The 20439-nt window shown below is 37.8% G+C and overlaps 2 protein-coding genes and 1 non-coding gene across 4 annotated transcripts; 1 reads left to right on the top strand and 2 right to left on the bottom strand.

Annotated features, from left to right (window-relative positions):
* Positions 1 to 411: 411 nt before the first annotated feature.
* On the bottom strand, positions 412 to 15234 carry LOC121735783 (phosphatidylinositol 4-kinase type 2-beta). 2 transcript variants are annotated; one of them, XM_042126727.1, is made up of 11 exons: positions 14876 to 15234; positions 12688 to 12806; positions 8735 to 8935; positions 6837 to 6962; positions 6050 to 6147; positions 5569 to 5695; positions 4766 to 4911; positions 4086 to 4161; positions 1634 to 1773; positions 957 to 1059; positions 412 to 548 (listed from the first exon to the last, which is right to left on the bottom strand). In XM_042126727.1, the coding sequence occupies exons 1-10, from the start codon at positions 15099 to 15101 to the stop codon at positions 972 to 974; spliced, it is 1347 nt and encodes a 448-aa protein (XP_041982661.1). In that variant the 5' UTR covers positions 15102 to 15234; the 3' UTR covers positions 412 to 548; positions 957 to 971. The 2 variants fall into 2 exon arrangements, with proteins under 2 accessions (XP_041982661.1, XP_041982662.1); XM_042126728.1 differs by lacking the exon at positions 14876 to 15234 and adding an exon at positions 14462 to 14534.
* Positions 10914 to 10986, top strand: Trnav-cac. The gene has a single exon. It is a non-coding gene; the product is annotated as a tRNA-Val (tRNA).
* A 608-nt stretch (positions 15235 to 15842) lies between the features above and the next one.
* On the bottom strand, positions 15843 to 16496 carry LOC121736192. Its single transcript, XM_042127280.1, has one exon. The coding sequence runs from the start codon at positions 16494 to 16496 to the stop codon at positions 15843 to 15845; it is 654 nt and encodes a 217-aa protein (XP_041983214.1).
* Positions 16497 to 20439: the final 3943 nt, after the last annotated feature.

Here is a 20439-nt window from a genome sequence, read left to right as displayed (position 1 = left end):
CTAATAGCTTAGGTCATAAAGTGACATTTCATTTGAATTTTTACGGTCGCGGTCGCTTGGAAGGATCAGAAAGCCACCTTTAGGTGTTATAAAATATGATTTACATAATTCTATTGTTATGTAAAATATAACATCCACTATAACTTGACCCGCGTTTTATTCACAACTTCTATACGTTGAGAGCTTAACATAAAAATATTGTTAATATAATATGTTGGTCTTGACAAGACCTCCTCCTTTTTGAAGGGCTCACTTGCGCTTATCTAGGCAATTGCTAGTCCTATATTGAAATATCAAACTTTCTCTTTCATTTATACGAAGAGAGAAAGCGATAATATTATGACAGCCAGGGACTAACTTTAACCTAGACTGGCGCAAATGGGCCCAAAATACACAAATTTAATTCCAAACAAATATAAATGATCATGTGTGTTTTAAACATTTGAGTATTGTTTAAAGTTTAAAATTCTTTGTTTAACTACAATTTTAAAATGCGCTATACATACATGTTTCCTAAATAACAAATGTGGAACTATCGCCAAAGGTGTCTGTAACAAAAGAATTAAAATTTATTTATAAATACAATTAATTTCCGGAGAAACACCACGTTCTCACAGAAAACCGGCGTGAAACAGCGCTTGCGCTGTGTTTCGCCGAGTGAGTTCACCGGAGGCCCAATCCCCTACCCTATTCCCTTCGCTACCCTCCCCTATTCCTTTCCCTTCCCATCCCTACCCTCCCCTATTACCCTATTCCCTCTAAAATGCCGGCAACGCACCTGCAGCCCTTCTGATGCTGCGAGTGTCCATGGGCGACGGAAGTTGCTTTCCATCAGGTGACCCGTTTGCTCGTTTGCCCCCTTATTTCATAAAAAAAAAACATTGAATTGACATAACCCGACCATATAACGTAGGTCCGTCAAGTGCCTAGGAATCAATTTCCTCGATGGCACTTACCGGTGTGTGTGCGCATCACCACCAGGAGAAGAAGGGCGACTTGTGCTGGAAGCGCTGCTGGAACGAGTCGAAGAAACGCGACGACGTCGTGCCGCTCTTAGACCTGGATATATATTTTAAACACGCTTAGGGCCTGTTTCACAACTTTCTGATAAAGTGCCGAATAGGCTATTCACAACTTTTTGACAGATTCTCCATACTTGATCTGTCAAGTTAATTGGCGGATAGCCTATTCGGCACTTATCAGAAAGTGGAGAACAGGCCCTTAGTCCCAAAGATAGTTAAGATAGAATGCATACATACAGGTAAAAAGAACCGTGTTAAAATACTTATAATAAAGCTAATTAAAGCGTATTAAATATACTAGCCGCCTTACTAATGAAAAAAGTTATAATGTGCATAACGAATTTTCACAATGTTTTTTTACTGTTAAATTGGAAAAGCCGCTCGAGACAAAAAACAAAACACTTATAGTATAGCTTTTTTACTGTGTAATTTTTTTATAAGAAAGGGTGTAATAGAGCTTAAGGTGGTTCTGACTTAAAAATGTTATAAGGATTAATGCCTGTTTTATTGTAGAAGTTCAACATTTCAGCTGGTAAGAATTTTCAGCTGCCTGTGCTATCGAGCACGGGGGATATTGGACCTTGCGGCGGTGACAATAGAGTCCACGTTACCTCTCCACTATGACGGCGGGCATCTGCACCAGCTGGACGGGGCTCTTGCCGTCCTTGAGCGCCTGCGTCAGGTTGAGGACCTGCCCCCGGACCACGGACATCTGCCGCTCGAAGAGACCCTTGTCAAAGCCCTTGTCTTGCTGTAATTGATAAGAAAATAGTCAGTTTAAAAAATTAAGTAATGCTCTAAGGCTTTAGTCCCGAAATCAGCGGGCAGCGGGGCGGGAGCGGCTCGTTCTAGTACGCCGCGCGCCGCTCCCGCGCCGCTGTTTTCGAGAACCGTCCATATCCTACTAATATTATGGTACCATAATAATTATTCATATCCGTTTTGACCCTATTATTGGTACTTTTCACAGTTTATTATATATATCACTTAAACCGCGAGTAACACCGCGGGACACAGCTAGTAAATCTATACATTGGAACGCGCCGCTGCCCACTGATTTAGCGACTGAAGCCTAAAACAAATGTCTGACAGAAGGTTAATTTTTGGTCACACACTAAAACGATATAATATATCTGGCAAAGTACGTGACAGCTGTTTGATACAACAATTGACACAACTGGCTACATAGCTCCACCTGGTGGCAGGAAAGTGGCGGAAAATTCTTATTGATAGTTTTTTCACCAGGCGACGCTTTGTGTGAGTTGGGTCTGCCTCCTAGCGACAAATGAAATATCGAAAACTCTTATTCAACAATTTACGTATGAATATGTGTTGTTTATGCATCAAGTGTCACTCCCTAAGGGTCAATTTTGCGGTCTGAATTGACCCCAATACTATCTGACTGACTAATGATACCTTTCTAGCTCACTAAGGGTGGGTTGCACCAACTTAGTATAGCTATAACAGATGTAACTTTAACTATAACTACAATGCAAAATGTTAAATCTTTGGTTAAAGTCAAAAATGGACGCCATATTTAACCATAACCTTGAGCTCGACAAGGCTTTGAATGAACGTGGCGAAAAAAGGAACTAACGCTGTCATATACAAAAACGCCATTTTTGACAGTTCTCCTTTACCAGCAGTGCCCCCACCTTGTCGGACCAGCTGTCATCTGTCAAATTCTGTGGTCAAAGTTAAAGTTAGCCTTAACTATAACCATAACTTTAACTTTAACCACGCCTCTTGTGCAACCCACCCTAAATGCATCTACCGACTAGATCGATAATATTTAATAAGTATACATACATACACTCTAGAAACACAACCCTCGTTCTGACGCAGTCGATCAAATGCATTATAAATTATATTACATTTTTAATAATCAAAAATGAATTAAGACTGAGCTTTGCTTATTTTAGTTTTGTTGGGAGTATTAAGATAGGAGTAAAAACGTCGTTACTAATAAACTATAGGTCAGTTAACTAAAGCTGGCACGTTCACAGTCCTCAAACTTATGCAATTTCACTATACAGTATGTTTAAAAATAAATGATTTTGTAGGTAGACTAGAGTCCCGAACGCTGGCCGGCGGCCGCGCGCCGATCACACGCGACTGACTTGTAACATCACGCTGTATTAAACAGTAGCAAAAGAAAAACAGTAACTGTCCCCTTCACGCTCATAAGATAGACTGCGCGCGAGAGAGACGGGCAGACTTTTCATGATGAGTATGCAGTACGACGTCACGCCGCGCGCTTATTCACAGACACTACACAAGCGCAATGTGTAAATGTGTTGATCATGCCAGCTTTAGTTAACTGGCCTGTAAGTGTAGGTCCGCCAAAAAACCTTAGACGGCTAAAAAACTATAGCCTATACAGTATACACCCTTCCACTGCTGAACTGATTTTGATGAAAATGATATTGTGTTTATAATTACTTCAAATGGGAATAAGCAATGATATTCTAACTATACAGATATGTTACGTCCATACTATTTTCCGGCTTAAATCTCTTCCGAACAATTTTCAAATTCAAAATTGCAAACATTGACAAATTTGACAGATAAGTGAAACAAAAGATACGAAAAACCATTTACATAAAAGAGACAGTTCTATTTTTAAACGTCGAATCGTATCGCTGTCTTTTCCTTCGCCTGAGCTATGACGAAAATTCGATTTTTTCTAGATTGTTCGAAAAAATAATTGAAAATGAAAATAATCGAGGTATTTATTGCAATCAAGACATGTGGTAAGAGATTCCATGTGTTTTGTTTACTTTCGAGTCATAATTGGTACATTTTAGAAACACGCACGACGTCATTTTCAATTTATTTAGGTAAGACAAGACGCGGCACGTTCGTGACTGCGCTCGATGCAGACTAAACAACAGACGGCCCAATTGGGCCGTATTTGAAGCTTCACAACGCGCGCGGTAGTAACATATCTGGTTTGAGTATTTCATCATTGCGAATAAGTATTGAGATTATTATCAACAAAACAAGTAGACTTATTTCGAACATTAGTGCTAAAACTACAGTTTAAAGATTTACTTTACTCACTTTAAACAGCACATGTAGCTCATCGCACAGTTCCTGCACGAAGTTCATATCCGACAATAGAGGCAGCACCAACTCCCTGAAAATTACTATTAAGTTAAGACAAAATACATTGAATGAAAGCAGTGCTTCTTAACCTTATCGATACAATAAGGTTAAGAAACACTGCGTTTCTTTACCTAGGTTCGCGACCGAAAGCTACCTTTCGGTCGCGAACCTAGGTATTACCCAGTATTGAGATCGGCCGCGAGAATTTTTAATGACAAAAAATGACACAAATTTTAGTCACATGACATAAATTTTAGTCACATTATTTTTTTATCACTAGAGAATAACAGACGGTAGGATTTCATCCGTACTAATATATTATAATTATAAATGCGAAAGTGTGTCTGTCTGTCTGTTACCTCTTCACGCCCAAACCGCTGAACCGATTTCGCTGACATTTGGTATGGAGATACTTTGAGTTCCGGGAAAGGACATAGGATACATTTTATCCCGCAAAAATGTACGGTTTCCGCGCGATAAACGAATTTTGGCGCAACGGAGTTGTGGGCGTCATCTAGTATATTTATATTTTAGGCTACTAGCCAAAATGATCTACATTATAGACAGCTTCGCCATTATGGTTTATCATAGCCAGACGTGGTTTCTCTTGGCCAGTGGGCCAGTTGGGTACTAACTTGGTCTCGTGGCTGAAGGGTTTCTTGGCCTGCGGCAGCCAGGCCCAGTGGTAGGGGTAGGCGCGCCACGAGTCCGGGTGCTTGAACGGGAACGCCAACCCGTTGTCGATCGCCGCTATACACACCTCAGAGCTACCCGTCCACTCCTAGAAAAGTTAATGCTTACTAACATTAATGGGAATAAAAAAATGTCCGTCTTTTTTACGCCTAAAAAGTGACAGTTACTTTCATATCTGTTGCCTGTCTTGCACAATATTTAGGTTTATTATTTCGTCTTTTTAAGAACACGTTATGTTTACCTTGGGTTTTAGGGTTTAAACGGGTAAAAAATGGGACCCTATTACTTGATGTTGATGGAAACAACTACCGTCGCCCATGGACAATCGCAACACCAGAAGGGGTGCATATGCTAAGCATCAATATATCCCGCCTCCGTGGTCCAGTGGTTAAGAGCGTGGCTCTTGACTCGGAGGTCGTGGGTTCGATTCCCGCGTTGGAAACATTTATATCCAAGTTTGGTTAGGACAATGCAGGCTGATCACCTAATTGTCTGACAAGTAAGATGATGCGTCGGATGGGCATGTAAAAAGTCGGTCTTGCGCCTGATCTCTCGCCGGTCGTGTCGGTCTTCCGTCCCACTGGGTTATGAGAGTAAAGGAATAGAGAGTGCTCTTGTGTAATGCGCACACACTTGGGCACTTTAAAATTACTCCTGCGTACCTGGCCTGGTTTCAATGAAACCGGCCACCGTCACCAAAACCGGTGTGGGGGGTATCATATATTATATATCCCTCATATCTCACCGAGGGATCGGTCATGCTGACGTCCTGTCCGGGCGCGTCGTACTTGATCAGCCAGTTGTCGTTGCCGCGGTCCGTGTTGCGGATTATGTAGTCCAGCACCACCAGCCGCTCGAACTGCAGCTGAAACCTGGCGACAACACGTTTTTTAACCGACTTCAGAAAAGGAGGTTATCAATTCGACTCGCATGTATGTAATATTTCCGGAATTGCCCAGTTTTCGTATATGTTAGTTTATATCAGCGTCTTAACAAATGTGCTTTCACATATATACTAAGTTATATTTCGGAACATGCCCTACACGTCCCACGCGTAAAAAACACGGCCGAAATTCGGCAAGATTACGCCTGCAATGTATTTTAAATTACCGATGACACACCATGCCGAAATTACGACACGTTATATTGTATGCGAAGCATATTGCTGGCGTAATCGTGCTGAACTTCGGCCGCGTTTTTAGACACTTAGGCAAACTAATACTAACTTCCTCATTATGTGCTCAGAGGGGGGGTCCTGTTCGAAGCGGCGCAGCCAGTAGTCCGCGTCTTTATACCCCTCCACGAACAGCTGGAACGAACCCACCTGGGAACACACGACACTACTGCAGTCGTTGCGGACATTTAAGTTTATTTGAGGCGGCCTAATTAATGGGAAGAATGTTTTTAATCTAGTCTAAGTTTTGTAATACATAAATATGATGAAATAATTGTTAATAAATAGTACTTATGTATTACTAGATGACGCCCGCAACTCCGTTGCGCCAAAATTTGTTTATCGCGCGGGAACCGTACATTTTTCCGGGATAAAAAGTATCCTATGTCCTTTCCCGGGACTCAAAGTATCTTCATACCAAATTTCAGCAAAATCGGTTCAGCGGTTTTGGCGTGAAGAGGTAACAGACAGACACAGTTTCGCATTTATAATATTAGTATGGATGCCTTCAATCTCTTCTATAAGTTTGAAGAAAGAACAAGATAGCATAATAAGTATTTAATTCTAAATCAAGTTGAACGCAGACTAGTGCCAATGGGCCTAAAATTCTTGTTTATTAGATGGTGGCTGCAAGCTTGGTTTTACGCGAAAAGTTTATAGACAAAAAGACAGACAGACGTAATTATAATAGTAAGCATTAAATACCATAGCACTTCTTTCATTTTGGACTTAAGGACTTTGTTTCCTACATTATGTCAAAGTTTTTTATATTCCTAAGAGTTTAGGAGTCTACTCCATTTTTTTTTTAATTTGACATGATCTATCTTCACTATTAGTACCTTAGGCGGCAGACCCATCCGGTTGAACCTGAGGTTCGGGAACTGTTCTGTGATGGCGCGCTTCAGCCGCGACCGCTCCCGGTCTATGCGCAGGTAGTTGAACGTCTCCGACACTAGCTTCACCACCTGCAACCATAGAGAATAGAGTGGTTAGAAAAAAAATGTCAATGGGTCATAGATTACCATAGAGAATAGGGTCGTGGCCCGTGACTCGTGAGTGACAGATTGTCAATGAATAATAGATTATACAACTTATTAATTTACGCAGTGAATAATCTATAATACCATGTTCTGTCTTTATACGCCCAACAATTCGACTATTCGACAATAATTCGAAAGCATCAAGCAAGGACGGGACATTGTATAGAGTATAGACTATAGCATATCCATTGTAAAAATATATTTATTTACTTCCTTATAGTATTGGATCCGACCGTAAAATCCTGCAGGAATCGTTTTTTTCGATCAAATATATTTTAAAATAATCTTTAGAACGTATAGAATGGATTAATGTTGGGTTGCCTTGTCAAAAGTAGCCGCAAGTACCTTTAATTAAGTTTAATGTTCATGAGATAAATGCATAAATTTGCATGTATCTTTTTTTTTCAGTAATTTTACATAATTTGAAAGAAAATGACGTGACAAAATAAGGTATAAATGGTTGCCAGCTCTAAGTCGGCCGCAACCTGCCAGCCCGTAAACAGACATAGTTCTTCATAAAAATTAAAGCATCGATTTTTTAAATAATTTTGGTACAAAATTAAAGTTTTACGCATTTTGTACATGAATATCCATGGTTGCCAGTTGCATTACGCATTATGCATAGGTATGTTCAGGCCTACAATTATTATGCCTAGCTGGATTTGAGGACGTCGAGAACCCGCAGGATTGCTATTTTTATTTAACAGGCGTTTTTATTTTTATGCGTAGTGTCATGTCATTCCTCAATGTCATTCTTTCTTAGTTCTTACTTTTCTATTGAATTTCATTTTGCTCAATTAGAGGTACTTGCCCAACATTGATCCATTCTATACTTTCCAAAGATTATTTTAAAATATATTTGATCGAAAAAAACGATTCCTGCAGGATTTTACGGTCGGATCTTAGGATATTATGACGTATTAGTAGTATAATATTTTGTAACATATTTGAAATAATGATATCCCAACAAAGTCTTAAGTCGGCACTCCATATAGGCGAACGCGTTGGCAGACGCGTTGGCCCAATGTGTAGAACGGGCGTTCGCGCGTTGGCCGTAGGTATTTAGACGTTGGCCGACGCGTTTGCGAACTTTCCGCGCGGTGTCGGAAAGATCAAAGGACATTTGTCGCAAGCTTTGCGCTCCATCCACACATAGGCCGCGCGATCAGTTCGCCCGGACTTATAGTTATGATTATTATAATAATATGTAATAATTTTTATATTAATAATTTAATAAATTTAATAAATAATAAGTAGGTAGTAAAATGATGACTTATATTATTTTAATTTTATAAAATATTATGTAAAAGTGAGTTTATTTCTTTGTTTGTTACGTTTTCTCGCCTTTTATTTATTTATTTCGAGAATACCCTTTAAAACTTTTTCTTGTCCACATTTACAAAGTAATTATAAACTATGAATAAATATACAGCTGCAGCTGTTAGCGACTCAACATCCATTTTGAATCCGTCCGCACATTGGCGCGATCCAAAGGATACTGAACGACCTTCCTATGTGTGGATTACTCACAAACGCCGTTGCAAGCGCACTGCCAACGCGTCGGCCAACGCGTTCGCCTGTATGGGGAGGCGGCTTTATAAGTAAATCAATATCCTGGCTAATATATATAGGGTTATATTTTGGAATGCATGCCAAATATTTAACATAGCTTCCCCAATTTCTCTGATGGTACTCACTCTCGTCTTTGGCACTATCTTGAGTCCGATCTTGGAGTCGACGAGGCTAGCGCCGGCCTCTGACAGGTAGCCCTGGTTGGGTATGAGGCAGGACCGGCCGAAGCAGCACGGACAGCACAGCTTGTGCATCCACTTGGTCCATTTCGGGTTGAGCCGCCCGTACGGCTCCTCATCTTTGGGCTTAAACACGCCGACTATTTTCTGAAAAAAAATTGAAATTTGAATTTTCAAAATTGTATTCAATATTCATAGACAAATTTTTGACAGACGGTTTTTTTAATGTTAATGGCAATGATCTAAAGTAATTGTTATTTTAGTATAATAGTATATGAACCGTAAAGAAGGCTCGTTGTCATCTACTTACAGTAGATGACATCGAGGCCATATTGACAAGACCTTGTTCAAATAAATAATAATAACCGCAGCGTAAGTGGAGACTAAATGATCAATTTACATACAATCTGTGGTAAGTTATGTAGGTCGTGTGCTATGCCTATTAATTAAGTACTTATTATTTACTAGGGCCTAGGGGCCTACCCTTTATGGATGACCCCTAGTCTAAGGGCCCTAGAAGCAAAATAATATTATAATTATTAATAAAGAACTTTTGTTTTTTAGGGATGTTTCTTTCACTGCATCATTGCTCCGAAACACCTACACGAATATTCGATTTTAGGTGTTATTCTTATTAGCTACAGTTTTTAACAGCTTGGAACTTACTGTTTTACAATGACAGCGGTTAAGATAACAAGAAGTAACCGAACTTTGCTCTATGTTCATAACGTAAAAAACTTAAGTACTTATTTAAAAAATGTACGGCTTCACCAGCAATATGACCTAGCTAGATCGTTTCACCCTCAACACCTTCTAACTACCCCAAAGGACATCAGGCATTTTGGTCTAAAAATAAATAAGTGCGCGGCCAGAACTAAGAATATTACCAATAACTAGGTTATTTACACCTTAAACTAATTCTATGAATTTAACATTGTTACTATACGTTTTTAGTAGTTACTTAAATTTTCGTTTTAAGTTCTTAATATGGCCTACCGCCTGGATATTTTAAATAATCCTAGGTCTGGCCGCGCAGCTATATTTTAGACTAACATTGTATATAAATTGCCTGATATCCTTTAATTAAAATGCAGCTGTTGCCCGTAGCCGAGAACACAATTATATAAATACTAGATGACGCCCGCAACTCCGTTGCACCAAAATTCTTTCATTGCGCTGGAACCGTACATTTTTCCGGGATAAAAAGGATCCTATGTCCTTTCCCGGGACTTAAAGTATCTCATACTAAGGCCAGTATAAATAGTCAGTACTCAAGATGCATCTTGGTCTCAAGACACGGTTCAGGCTCTGCGATTGTTTGGCTGTCAAAATTTGAACCAATCGCAGAGCCGAACCGCGTCTTGAGACCGGGTCGCATCTTAAGTACTGATTATAGATACCGGCCTACATTTCATCAAAATCGGTTCAGCGATTTGAGTGTGAAGAGGTTACAGACAGACGCACTTTCGCATTTTTAATATTAGTATGGCTTGCCTCATTTATAGTACAAAATATGTTTTGTATACGACGTCTGGCGTTAATCGTTATCGATTGCAATTTGCACTGTTTGCCTGTAACCATGAACGGGTAGATCTTATCAGCTGATAACGCTCACATAACAGTTTGTTTAGCGATAGCGTAATTTGGCGACGGCCGATTCTCATTATTCGAACGTCCGTTCGATTCGCAGGTTGCAGGGGTACGATTCTACGTAAAGCTTAATTTTTATCTTATTTTCTTCGGTATAAAATAACTAAGAATCTCGCCTCCCATTGCCGAACCTTTTTGTGAGATGCTTTCCAGTTTCCACTGCCAAAAACCCATAAAGTATTAGAATTTTAAGTGGTCGGCAGATTAATTATTTTAAACGATAGCAAATTGTATGTGCTTTCACTTACTGCCGTACTGAGACGGCCGACTAAAAGTCTGCAGTCTGCGGGGGCTCTTAATGATGATTAAACTTCAATTTAATGAAGAGTTTGACAGTTAATGTATGGGGCTAATGACAAAATATTCATTTAATTACAGTTAAGTAATTAATACTCGTCTTGAGTGCGGCAGTCAAAGAGAATATAATCACTACGGTTTAGTTAAACAGTATCGTAATTTGGCAATCCTCTCTCAAGTTTCCGTAGTGTAGTGGTTATCACGTGTGCTTCACACGCACAAGGCCCCCGGTTCGATCCCGGGCGGAAACATTCACTTTTTGTGACAATATCAATTTTTTGCAGAATGTTGGTGCAAATTATATACGACTTACAAAATATACAGACAGTCTATCAAAATCATACAAATGGTTAAAGCGCCGAATAAATGTATTTTTATATCTAAAGTATATAATAATAATCACTGTTATCATTTTTGACGAATCAGGATTCAGGTCCAAGTGTAAAAAAATACTATAACAGTAAACAGTATAATATTATTATAACGCTGTGAAAAAAATACTGGAAACTTCCTCCAAATAAAGACTGGTATTTAAATTGCCTTATTAATTATACATAAAAATCAGAGAAGTTGATTCCTATGCAAATCGGGGACCTAAGTAGTTTGGTCGCGTTACGTCAAACCCAGTTGACAGATCACAATTAACATTAAATTGACATATTCGACCAAATAACGTTGGTCTGTCAATTGCATAGGAATCAACTTCCTTGATGGTACATTCACAATAATATATGTAATTGTATTCTTTGTACCAAGAAAGAGGGTTAGAATCTTACAACTCTCTATCCCCGCAAAGAACTTTAATCTTTGCTTCCTCTTAATCAGTACTGTTTATATTATCTAATTACAAGCATATTTGATAAAACAAAATATCCAGAGTATAATTTAAAATTCGAACGCAAAGTGCGAATTTTAAATGTCATCAGGATTGCTTATTTTATTAAAGACACTTACAATTAGATAAAACAGACTGGACTAACTAAAGAAGCATAATATTATTATACTTTTTACATTGGTTCACCATTCATGTTACCACAATAAAATAAAACCTATATCCGGGACTAAAAGTATCTCCAAAGTAAAACTTGATTTTTATCAATTATTTTAATCAACATTGTTATGCTACTGTTACCTCAGACAACAGGTTAAAAGCTAAGCTGTTCACCATACTAGCTTGACCATGTCTAAAAATAAGAGATAACATTTAACCTTTAGTCTAAATCAAGTTTATTGGTCTCAAATGCAACAAAACAATAATAAAACATATCACTATATTTAATTGTATGCAAATTTATTTTCATTTGAGTGTTAACTCTTAAATGTATGGCGTAAGACTTGTTTGTAAAATTTAACCTTGTTTTTTAAATATAAATTTTCATATACTTACTGTAACTTTTAAAGAGACAAAACTCATAACAAATTTTGAAAATAAAATTAATATTGAAAATTCTAAGTATAGATTTTATCGGCCAGAAAGGCTATATAGAAACTACTGAGACCTATTTTTACTAAACTATACCGATTATAAAAAGGAAAAACTTGTTTGTTTGCATCAAATAAGATCGGAAACTATAACACCAATTTTGATCAAAGTCATAGTGGATAGTGCATTCTACAAGAACATAGAAAAAATATACGTGGGAGAGCCATGCTTCGGGACGAATGGGCCGGCTTGACCGGAGAAATACCACGTTCTCACAGAAAACCGGCGTGAAACAGCGCTTGCGCTGTGTTTTGCCGAGTGAGTGAGTTTACCGGAGGCCCAATCCCCTACCCTATTCCTTGCCCTACCCTCCCCTATTACCCTATTCCCTCTTAAAAGGCCGGCAACGCACCTGCAGCTATTCTGATGCTGCTTTCCATCAGGTGACCCGTTTGCTTGTTTGCCCCCTTATTTCATAAAAAAAATGCATGGTCTCGCGCGATACATAAACAGTAAAATAAATACTTACCCCTCCAGGATTTTTGACAAAGTACGAGCCACTGGAGCCCTGATATATCCTCTCAGGGAATATGCCATTGTCAATGGCTACCTCCGCCTGCCATAGCAGCTCCGTAAACTGGGGGTCATCTGAAAAAAAAAGATATATAATTAAAAATAAACTCCTGGGCAGTAATAAAAAAAATATTTCAAGGGCACAAAATATAAGACTTTGACTTCTGTGTCAAATTATTGGCAAAGTTACAAAGAACATACATACAAAAATATGAAAGCCGGTTTGTGTGTTCAAATATAATTTAAAAGAAAACATTATTTCAGGTCTGGATAAACAGGTGTTTATTTTTGTATTTCAAAGTCATATAATGTTAATTAAATAATAAATATGAAATGGTGGCTTCCAATTTTTCCACTGAATTTTTTTAGGTGAAATTTCGTATAAAAACATTTATAACAGACTCAAGGAATGATAAATCTAGTTAAATATAAAAGCTTGTTTCCCTCCGTAAAGGATTTTTTTTTTTTATGAAAGAAGGGGGCAAACGAGCAAACGGGTTACCTGATGGAAAGCAACTTCCGTCGCCCATGGACACTCGCAGCATCAGAAGAGCTGCAGGTGCGTTGCCGGCCTTTTAAGAGGGAATAGGGTAATAGGGGAGGGTAGGGATGGGAAGAGAAGGGAATAGGGGAGGATAGGAAAGGGAATTGGGCCTCCGGTAAACTCACTCACTCAGCGAAACACAGCGCAAGTGCTGTTTCACGCCGGTTTTCTGTGAGAACGTGGTATTTCTCCGGTCGAGCCGGCCCATTCGTGCCGAAGCATGGCTCTCCCACGTATGATTTACTTACTATCAGAACATAGTAGCTCACAAGTTTGTCCTATGTATGTGTACTTGTCCTACTCCTATGTGTAATAGTTATTTTATTGAAATAACATTCTGTCACTATTTCACATTTATTCAGAATATTCAAGTTATTTTTTTATTTATTAGCAAGTTTCACCTTAAATAGTTGTCTGTATAACTGCTAAAAGAACTCTGAATCATGCACTAAAAGTATATTTTAATGATACTTACTATAAGATCATGTTTCTTGCTTTACTAAAATAATAAACTTCAATATATAAATTTAATTATTGTGTTTAAAAAATATGAAACAGGTCGTATTATTATTTTTATGTTTAAATTTACTTTACTGTTTCAATTAATTTTGATTAGTTGACAATTGTCATACAAAGTGCAGTATGTAATGCTACCAATTTATTAATACATATGACATATCAGGTAAGTACCAACAAAATAGTGGCATATTAATTTGGTCTAATTGTCTGTATGTGAAAAAATTTAAATTAAAATGAATTTTAACAATGTTTGTGATATTATGAAAGTATATCTAGATAAAATGGCAGTAAAACCAATATGCTAATTATTAATTATTGGCAATCTATGTCCCTAGATAGTAATAACAAGTGACATAGAAAACAATAAATTACTAAACCCATTAATGTTTATATGTATACTGGTTATAGTTTTTATAATATTATAATACACTAAAATTTTTGTTGAAAAACATATTTTCTGTAACATTAAAAAGTAACTCTATAGAAACAATACTCCATTTTATAACTTTAAATAAAATACAAAAAGTAAGTAATAGAGAACAACAATCAAATTAGTTCCACATTGCACGGAGAACATATGTTTGATTATAAACCTATTAATTCCAAGAAAAAAATGTTAGATAATTACAATAAAGTAATTACCACTATTGTTATATCCAATACTCACTGCATTGAAATGGAAATTCCATGTTTCTTTTTGTTTTAGCAAAATTCACAAATAATACACACCAACAAGTATGAAAAGTGACATTTCTTTATCTGTACCTAAGTTCACAGTAGTTTTTCAGATTATTGACTTTCTATAATCTTACAATTTGAAGTATGATAGTAACAATAAACACAAACGATGAGCAATCACAGCAGGCAAAATGAAAAGTTTTCATGTCAAGGTGAAGATCAAATTGAGTCTTCAATTAATTTATGTAAAATATTGATTTTATGTTTTCTTGAAGCCATACAACATCTTAGACGCGTATATAATAAGATGTTACGAGTGTTATTCACCCAGCTACTGCTCATAATGCATGTAAATGTGTATATTTAATTAATTTTACGACGTCAATAGAGGCAGGTATGGTACCTGGGAAATGGTTGAACGACAAGTCCAAGTCGCCGCGGCCACCGAGCAGTGGCTGCGACTCACGGTTTACGCCTGGCGAATCCAGGTTTCCTTCGAACCCGACCTCTGGCACTAAACAAATGTCTTCAGCACTACTTGATAAAGAAACCACGCCGTCATCGGGAGGCGTAATCGTTGTGTTGGGTTTGTCGAAATCGAGATTCAACAGAGTCTCTTCCGTACTCATGAGTAATGTTAAGAAATCTCACTCTATCGAGCCTCATTTAATTCGTATATATGTTTTTCTTTGTTTCACAATCATTTAAAACAAACACCTTGATTTCATTCAACACCGTGAACATCACCAAAGATAATGAAGATGTCAAACGTCAACTGTCAAACTTGACACGAATGTCGAATGGAATGACGTTGACACTGATAGAAAATGTTGCCTAATACAAATTATGTTTTTTCGGTGTAAGAAAAAAATGAATACACAATCCAGACGAAAGTCGAAACTAATAGCGTTTTCGGCATCTAGAACTGCCCCGGGGTAAGGCAGGCAGGGCCGGCCGGGTTGAACGGATATGAAAATAACCAAAGTTTAAATTAAGAACATAAACTATATACGCATTGCACTAGTATATATATCTACGTGATTCGTGGATCATCGGGTTTGTTTGGCTATTTCCGTATCCATTCGGTCTACCCTGCCTGCCTTGCCCCGGGGCAGTTCCAGATGCCGAAAACACTATATATTTTATATTTAAAGGTGATATAAATTATTATAAGCAGTTATAAGCATTAGGCCAACATGTCTTTAGCAATTCATGGATATTGGACAATATATTAAGTATATCTATTACCTAATTAAAATAACTAAGTATAAAATTGATTACTGACAAAATTTATTGAAAAGTATGAACAAGTCTACATTTTAACTTCACTAGATCACAAACTTCTTGCTCACTAAAGTCTAGAATAATAATTATTTCTTCTTTATTTGAAAATATTCATTGAGTCCTTGTGAATCGTTATAGCCACTGTACTGTTTTTTGTCATTACCGGCACCAGAAAACCTTTCCTTGCCGTATAGGCCTTTATGGCGATCGTGGTGGTAGAATCCCCGGTCAAAAGCCGCACCACCCCCAACTTTTATACCCAGACCCTTGGCACCGACTTTCTTTATCACACCACTAGTTTCATCATCCTCGTATATTTCTTTATCCTTTTTGTACTCGTCTTTATGATGTACCCTGTGGAATCCTCGCGTTTTGGTGCCTTTTCTATATTTTCTGGTCTCGTTCCCTTTAATTCCAACACCGTTGGTAATTAAACCTTGTATGAATCCAAAAACATCACCATTATTTTTAGTGCCCGCATCGTGAGATGCTACAGATTTCAAATAATTCTTGAGATCTTCGTAGTCGTAGCTTGTTTCGGTACCTTTCTTGTTCGTACTCTTCTTTTTGAATCCAGATGCTTTTTCTTTCTTATTCGCTTCGTCGTCTGAGTAGTAGTCGTCGAGGTCTTCTTCTTCAACTGAGTACGATAGATCTCCTAGATCACTATCTGAATCTAGGTCGATCGGCAACGATTCAGCGCAAAGAAACAAAATCGGAAGAACAATCAATTTGAACATGATCTCGTTTTTGTCTGTTGCACAATCAGAGTAGGTTGCGGCACTGACATACATGACAATCGTAGTGGTTATATAGCCTTCTTCGGGGCAAGGCTTTCGCAGATGAGTTGTGATTTAGTTACGGATGATTAATTTGAGATTTGGCTACGACCAAGGCTGATCCATCCACCCAACCATCTAAAAACCCAAAAAATCTTAAAGTTAGACACAACCTAGACATAATATGCTTCGTGCCAGAATGGTCCCATTGTAATAGATGCCCAATTACTTACGTTAATATTTAAATAGGACAATGGGTGACATGCCCAGCAATTATTGTTTATGTCTTAAAGTCAGCTTTTACAATGGTCGCCGTCAGTCTCGAGTTGTAATAATTTACTATTATTTATTCAACAAATGCACTTATCTATATAAAAAGTACCCAGTAGCCGATTCTCAGAGCCACTGAATATGCATATAAAATTTGGTTAAAATCAGAAAGCAGTTTCGGAGGAGTACGCGGCCTAACATTCTGACACGAGAATTTTATTTATAAGATTGTTATCTATACTTACTTGCTTTAATTTTTATTTATACTGAACCCCACAAATTAATCGTAAATTTTCCAGTCTGTCACAGTGAATCAGAAGATGTAATTCGAGCTGCTCAACCGAAACGCAACAAATTGATTCTGAAATTCAGGGTCGCATGATTTTCATATAAAAAAAAACTTTCATACACTATGGTTAATCAGTAATCAGTATCATTGGATTGTATAATTATTATTAATTTGTAAGGCAAGTGGGTACTGGGTTCTGCGGTCGTGTATCACGCGTTTCCCGTAGTCCCACCTTCAGGAGCAGGAACACCGTTGGAGTTTTAGTGCGTAGTCCGGGGTGCGTCTTCCGTCCACCTCGAGGAGTCCCACATACCTCGGTGGTCCACCCCAGGCCCCGGGGATTCATAAACGCATTCCCCCAACGCAAAAAAAGTGGGTACTGGGTAGGAGCTCTAGGAACGATTGTTTACTTAGGCACCAAAACATTTTTCTATCGTGAATTCTGTCTTTGAAAACGAAATTAAAAAAAAGAACATAATTTAATTACTAATTTTAAAACACAACAATTTTGTGAGTGTAAAGTGTAAACTGTAAAGTAATAAACTTAAATAAATAAATAAATAACTCTTTATTCAAACAAACAAAACAGATCAATTTACACAAGTTACAAAAACAGAAATAGTTTGAATTGGCGGCCTTACTGCTAGAAGCAGTCTCTACCAGGCAACCATAAAATATAACTAAAAATATTTAAAATAAAAATAAGATAAGATACTATTAGTATATACATAAATAAATATAATAGATACTTTATACCGAATAAAATAAATACATATAAGTAATATAATAATATGAATCGAAGAAGAGGAGAAATCGTAAGGGTTTAAGAGTGTGCAGCTAAATCTAAGTAATATTGTTTGAGTCTTTTTTTAAAAGTATCAATAGATTTGGACTTATGTATGCTTTCGGGTAAAGAATTCCACAGACGAATAGCAGAGACGGTGAAGGATGTCATAGAAGTTAGTGTTGTGGGAAGGGAAGGCAAGAGTTAATTTATTGGCTGAGCTAAGTGTAGGATGCTTGTGTCCAAGAAAGGTAAAGTTTTGTTTGAGGTAAGCAGGAGTTTTGGGATTAAATAGAATATTAAAAAGAAGATGAAGAATATGTGTATTCCGACGCAACTTAACAGGTAGCCACTTTAGCTCTGTCCGGTAGTTAGATATGTGATCGTATTTTCTCAGACCAAAGATGAATCGGATGCAAAGATTTTGCAGGCGTTCAAGGGAAGAAAGAAGTTGATCATTTAGATCACTGTAGCAGACATCTGCGTAATCTAGGTAAGGGAAGAGTAGAGCGTGAATTAATGAGATTTTGGTTGATACAGGAAGGAAGAAGCTGAGGCGTCTGAGAGAAGCAGTGGCAGCGAAGAGCTTCTTGCGGAGTTCTTGAGTTTGGGTGTTCCATGAAAGAGTGCGGTCAAAGTATATACCGAGGTTGCGAACGGAGGAGCTATAGGGTATGATAGCCCCGTCAAGAATTATTTCTGGTAAGTTAGCCCAGTCGACTTTAGCAATCAGCTGCCTGCTACCAATGATGATGCACTGGGTTTTTTTCGGGTTGAGATTAAGACCGTAATAATTGCTCCACTTTAGTATTTCTGAAAGTTGAGCAATCACGTTAGAAAGTGAGGAAAGTAAGGCCTGTCTATAGATTTGTAAGTCGTCTGCATACATATGGTAGAAAGAAAAAAAATTTGTGAAACAGAGTTTATGAAAATGGAAAATAGAAGAGAAGATAACACGCTACCTTATGGAGTAATAAAATCTACTGTATTGAAAGCATTGCTAAAGTCTAAAAGGATGAGAATGGTTAGATTTTGGTTATCCATGCCGTGACGAATGTCATCAGTAATTTTAACTAAGGCTGTAGAAGTACTATGGCCGGGGCGAAAACCTGATAGCAGAGGATTTAATATATTATTTAAATTAAGGAAAGAGCAAAGCTGTTGCTGTACTAAACGTTCAAGGATTTTCGAGAGGAAAGGAAGTATTGAAATTGGGCGGTAATCAGAGAAAGATAGGGGACTAGATTTCTTGGGCAGAGGAATTATATAAGAATCTTTCCAAGAGCTAGGAAAAGCAGAGGTTTTGAGGGAAAAAGAGAAACGAGGACTGGAGATAATGTGTCAAGCAATGGAACTATTATGTTACGCCCAATGTTGTCACTACCCACAGCCTTAGATGAAATTGACAGAACAGCCTTTTTAACATCACTGATAGATAAATCCTTAAAAGAAAATGGGGGGTAATCTGGTATAGGTAAGTTAGATATAGTATGACTTGTGTGAGCTTTTTTGTGAGTATCGTAGACATGCGCGGGGTTAGCAAAATGACTATTTAAGAGATCTAAATCAATGTCGGACGAAATTGAGGTTTTAGGATCTTTGCCAACTCCAAGTGACTTTAAAAACCTCCATACTTTAGCTTGGTCACCATTTTCGACACACGATTGAATGTGACGTTTTTGCGCATCTCTGCACATTGTGTTGCAGCGATTGCGGAGTTTATTATAGGCTAATTTGTTGACATCAGAATATGTTAGGCGTAATTTAGCTTTTGCACGATTTTTTTTATTTATTAAGGATTTAATATCGTCTGTTAGCCATGGCGCTGGAAGGTGCTTTATTTTAACAGGGCGTAACGGTGCATGTTTATCAAAGAGTTCGATGATTCTACTCTCAAATATGAAAGTTTTTTCGTCAATCGAATCAGCATTGGTTATCTCTTCCACTGGGAAGAGAAAACCAATGTGGACTGCCACATACTATGTGACAAACCATTTTGTGACAAACCACAGCTTATTATGTGACAAACCATTTTGTGACAAACCACAGCTGTTGCTAGAGAAATTTTACATACATTATCTATCTATCAAGCTACAGCTTCTAAGAAAGTGTACGCTTTTAAAAACAAGCTTATTTTTCGTATTATATTATATCGTATTTCGTTATCTATGGATTATCGATAAAATGCCTTAACATTATACATAATTAGGGTCGGTACTTGAGAGGTATCCCGGGTTACCATGAGAATGAGAGGATGCGCATTGCGCATTAATATGCCAAATTAACTTAAAGCTGTAGGTACCGTATACGACCGTACGCCTAGTTTGACCTTCGACCATCGAGCTTTTTATTACTGAGCCTTTACGAAATCGCACCAATATTATTGGGGGCGGGGGCGACGCTAGGCGACCGCTCAGGCCACCGGATAATATTTTTAGCACTACCAGCATCGACATCACACATTCTTCAGTCTTTACTCTTTCTAGTTCTAGTCTATACCAGGGGTCACCAATTAGTTTCGCTCGGGGTCCGTTTCGAAATGACCTTCGCGGTCCACACAT

The sequence above is a fragment of the Aricia agestis genome, chromosome 18 (assembly GCF_905147365.1).
Source record: "Aricia agestis chromosome 18, ilAriAges1.1, whole genome shotgun sequence".
Classification (NCBI taxonomy): Eukaryota; Metazoa; Arthropoda; class Insecta; order Lepidoptera; family Lycaenidae; genus Aricia; species Aricia agestis.
The sequence above is the reverse complement of the archived record's forward strand: the minus strand, read 5'-3'. Positions and strand labels throughout refer to the sequence as shown.

Excerpts from the sequence above, each read along its gene's own strand:
- LOC121735783 (XM_042126727.1), bottom strand. The coding sequence starts at position 15,101 with ATGAGTACGGAAGAGACTCTGTTGAATCTCGATTTCGACAAACCCAAC. Across the intron at positions 5,696-6,049 it reads TCTGAGCACATAATGAGGAA|GTTTCAGCTGCAGTTCGAGC; the intron begins GTTAGTATTAGT and ends TGTTGTCGCCAG. Across the intron at positions 4,912-5,568 it reads TCAGCATGACCGATCCCTCG|GAGTGGACGGGTAGCTCTGA; the intron begins GTGAGATATGAG and ends TAACTTTTCTAG.
- LOC121736192 (XM_042127280.1), bottom strand. The coding sequence starts at position 16,496 with ATGTTCAAATTGATTGTTCTTCCGATTTTGTTTCTTTGCGCTGAATCG.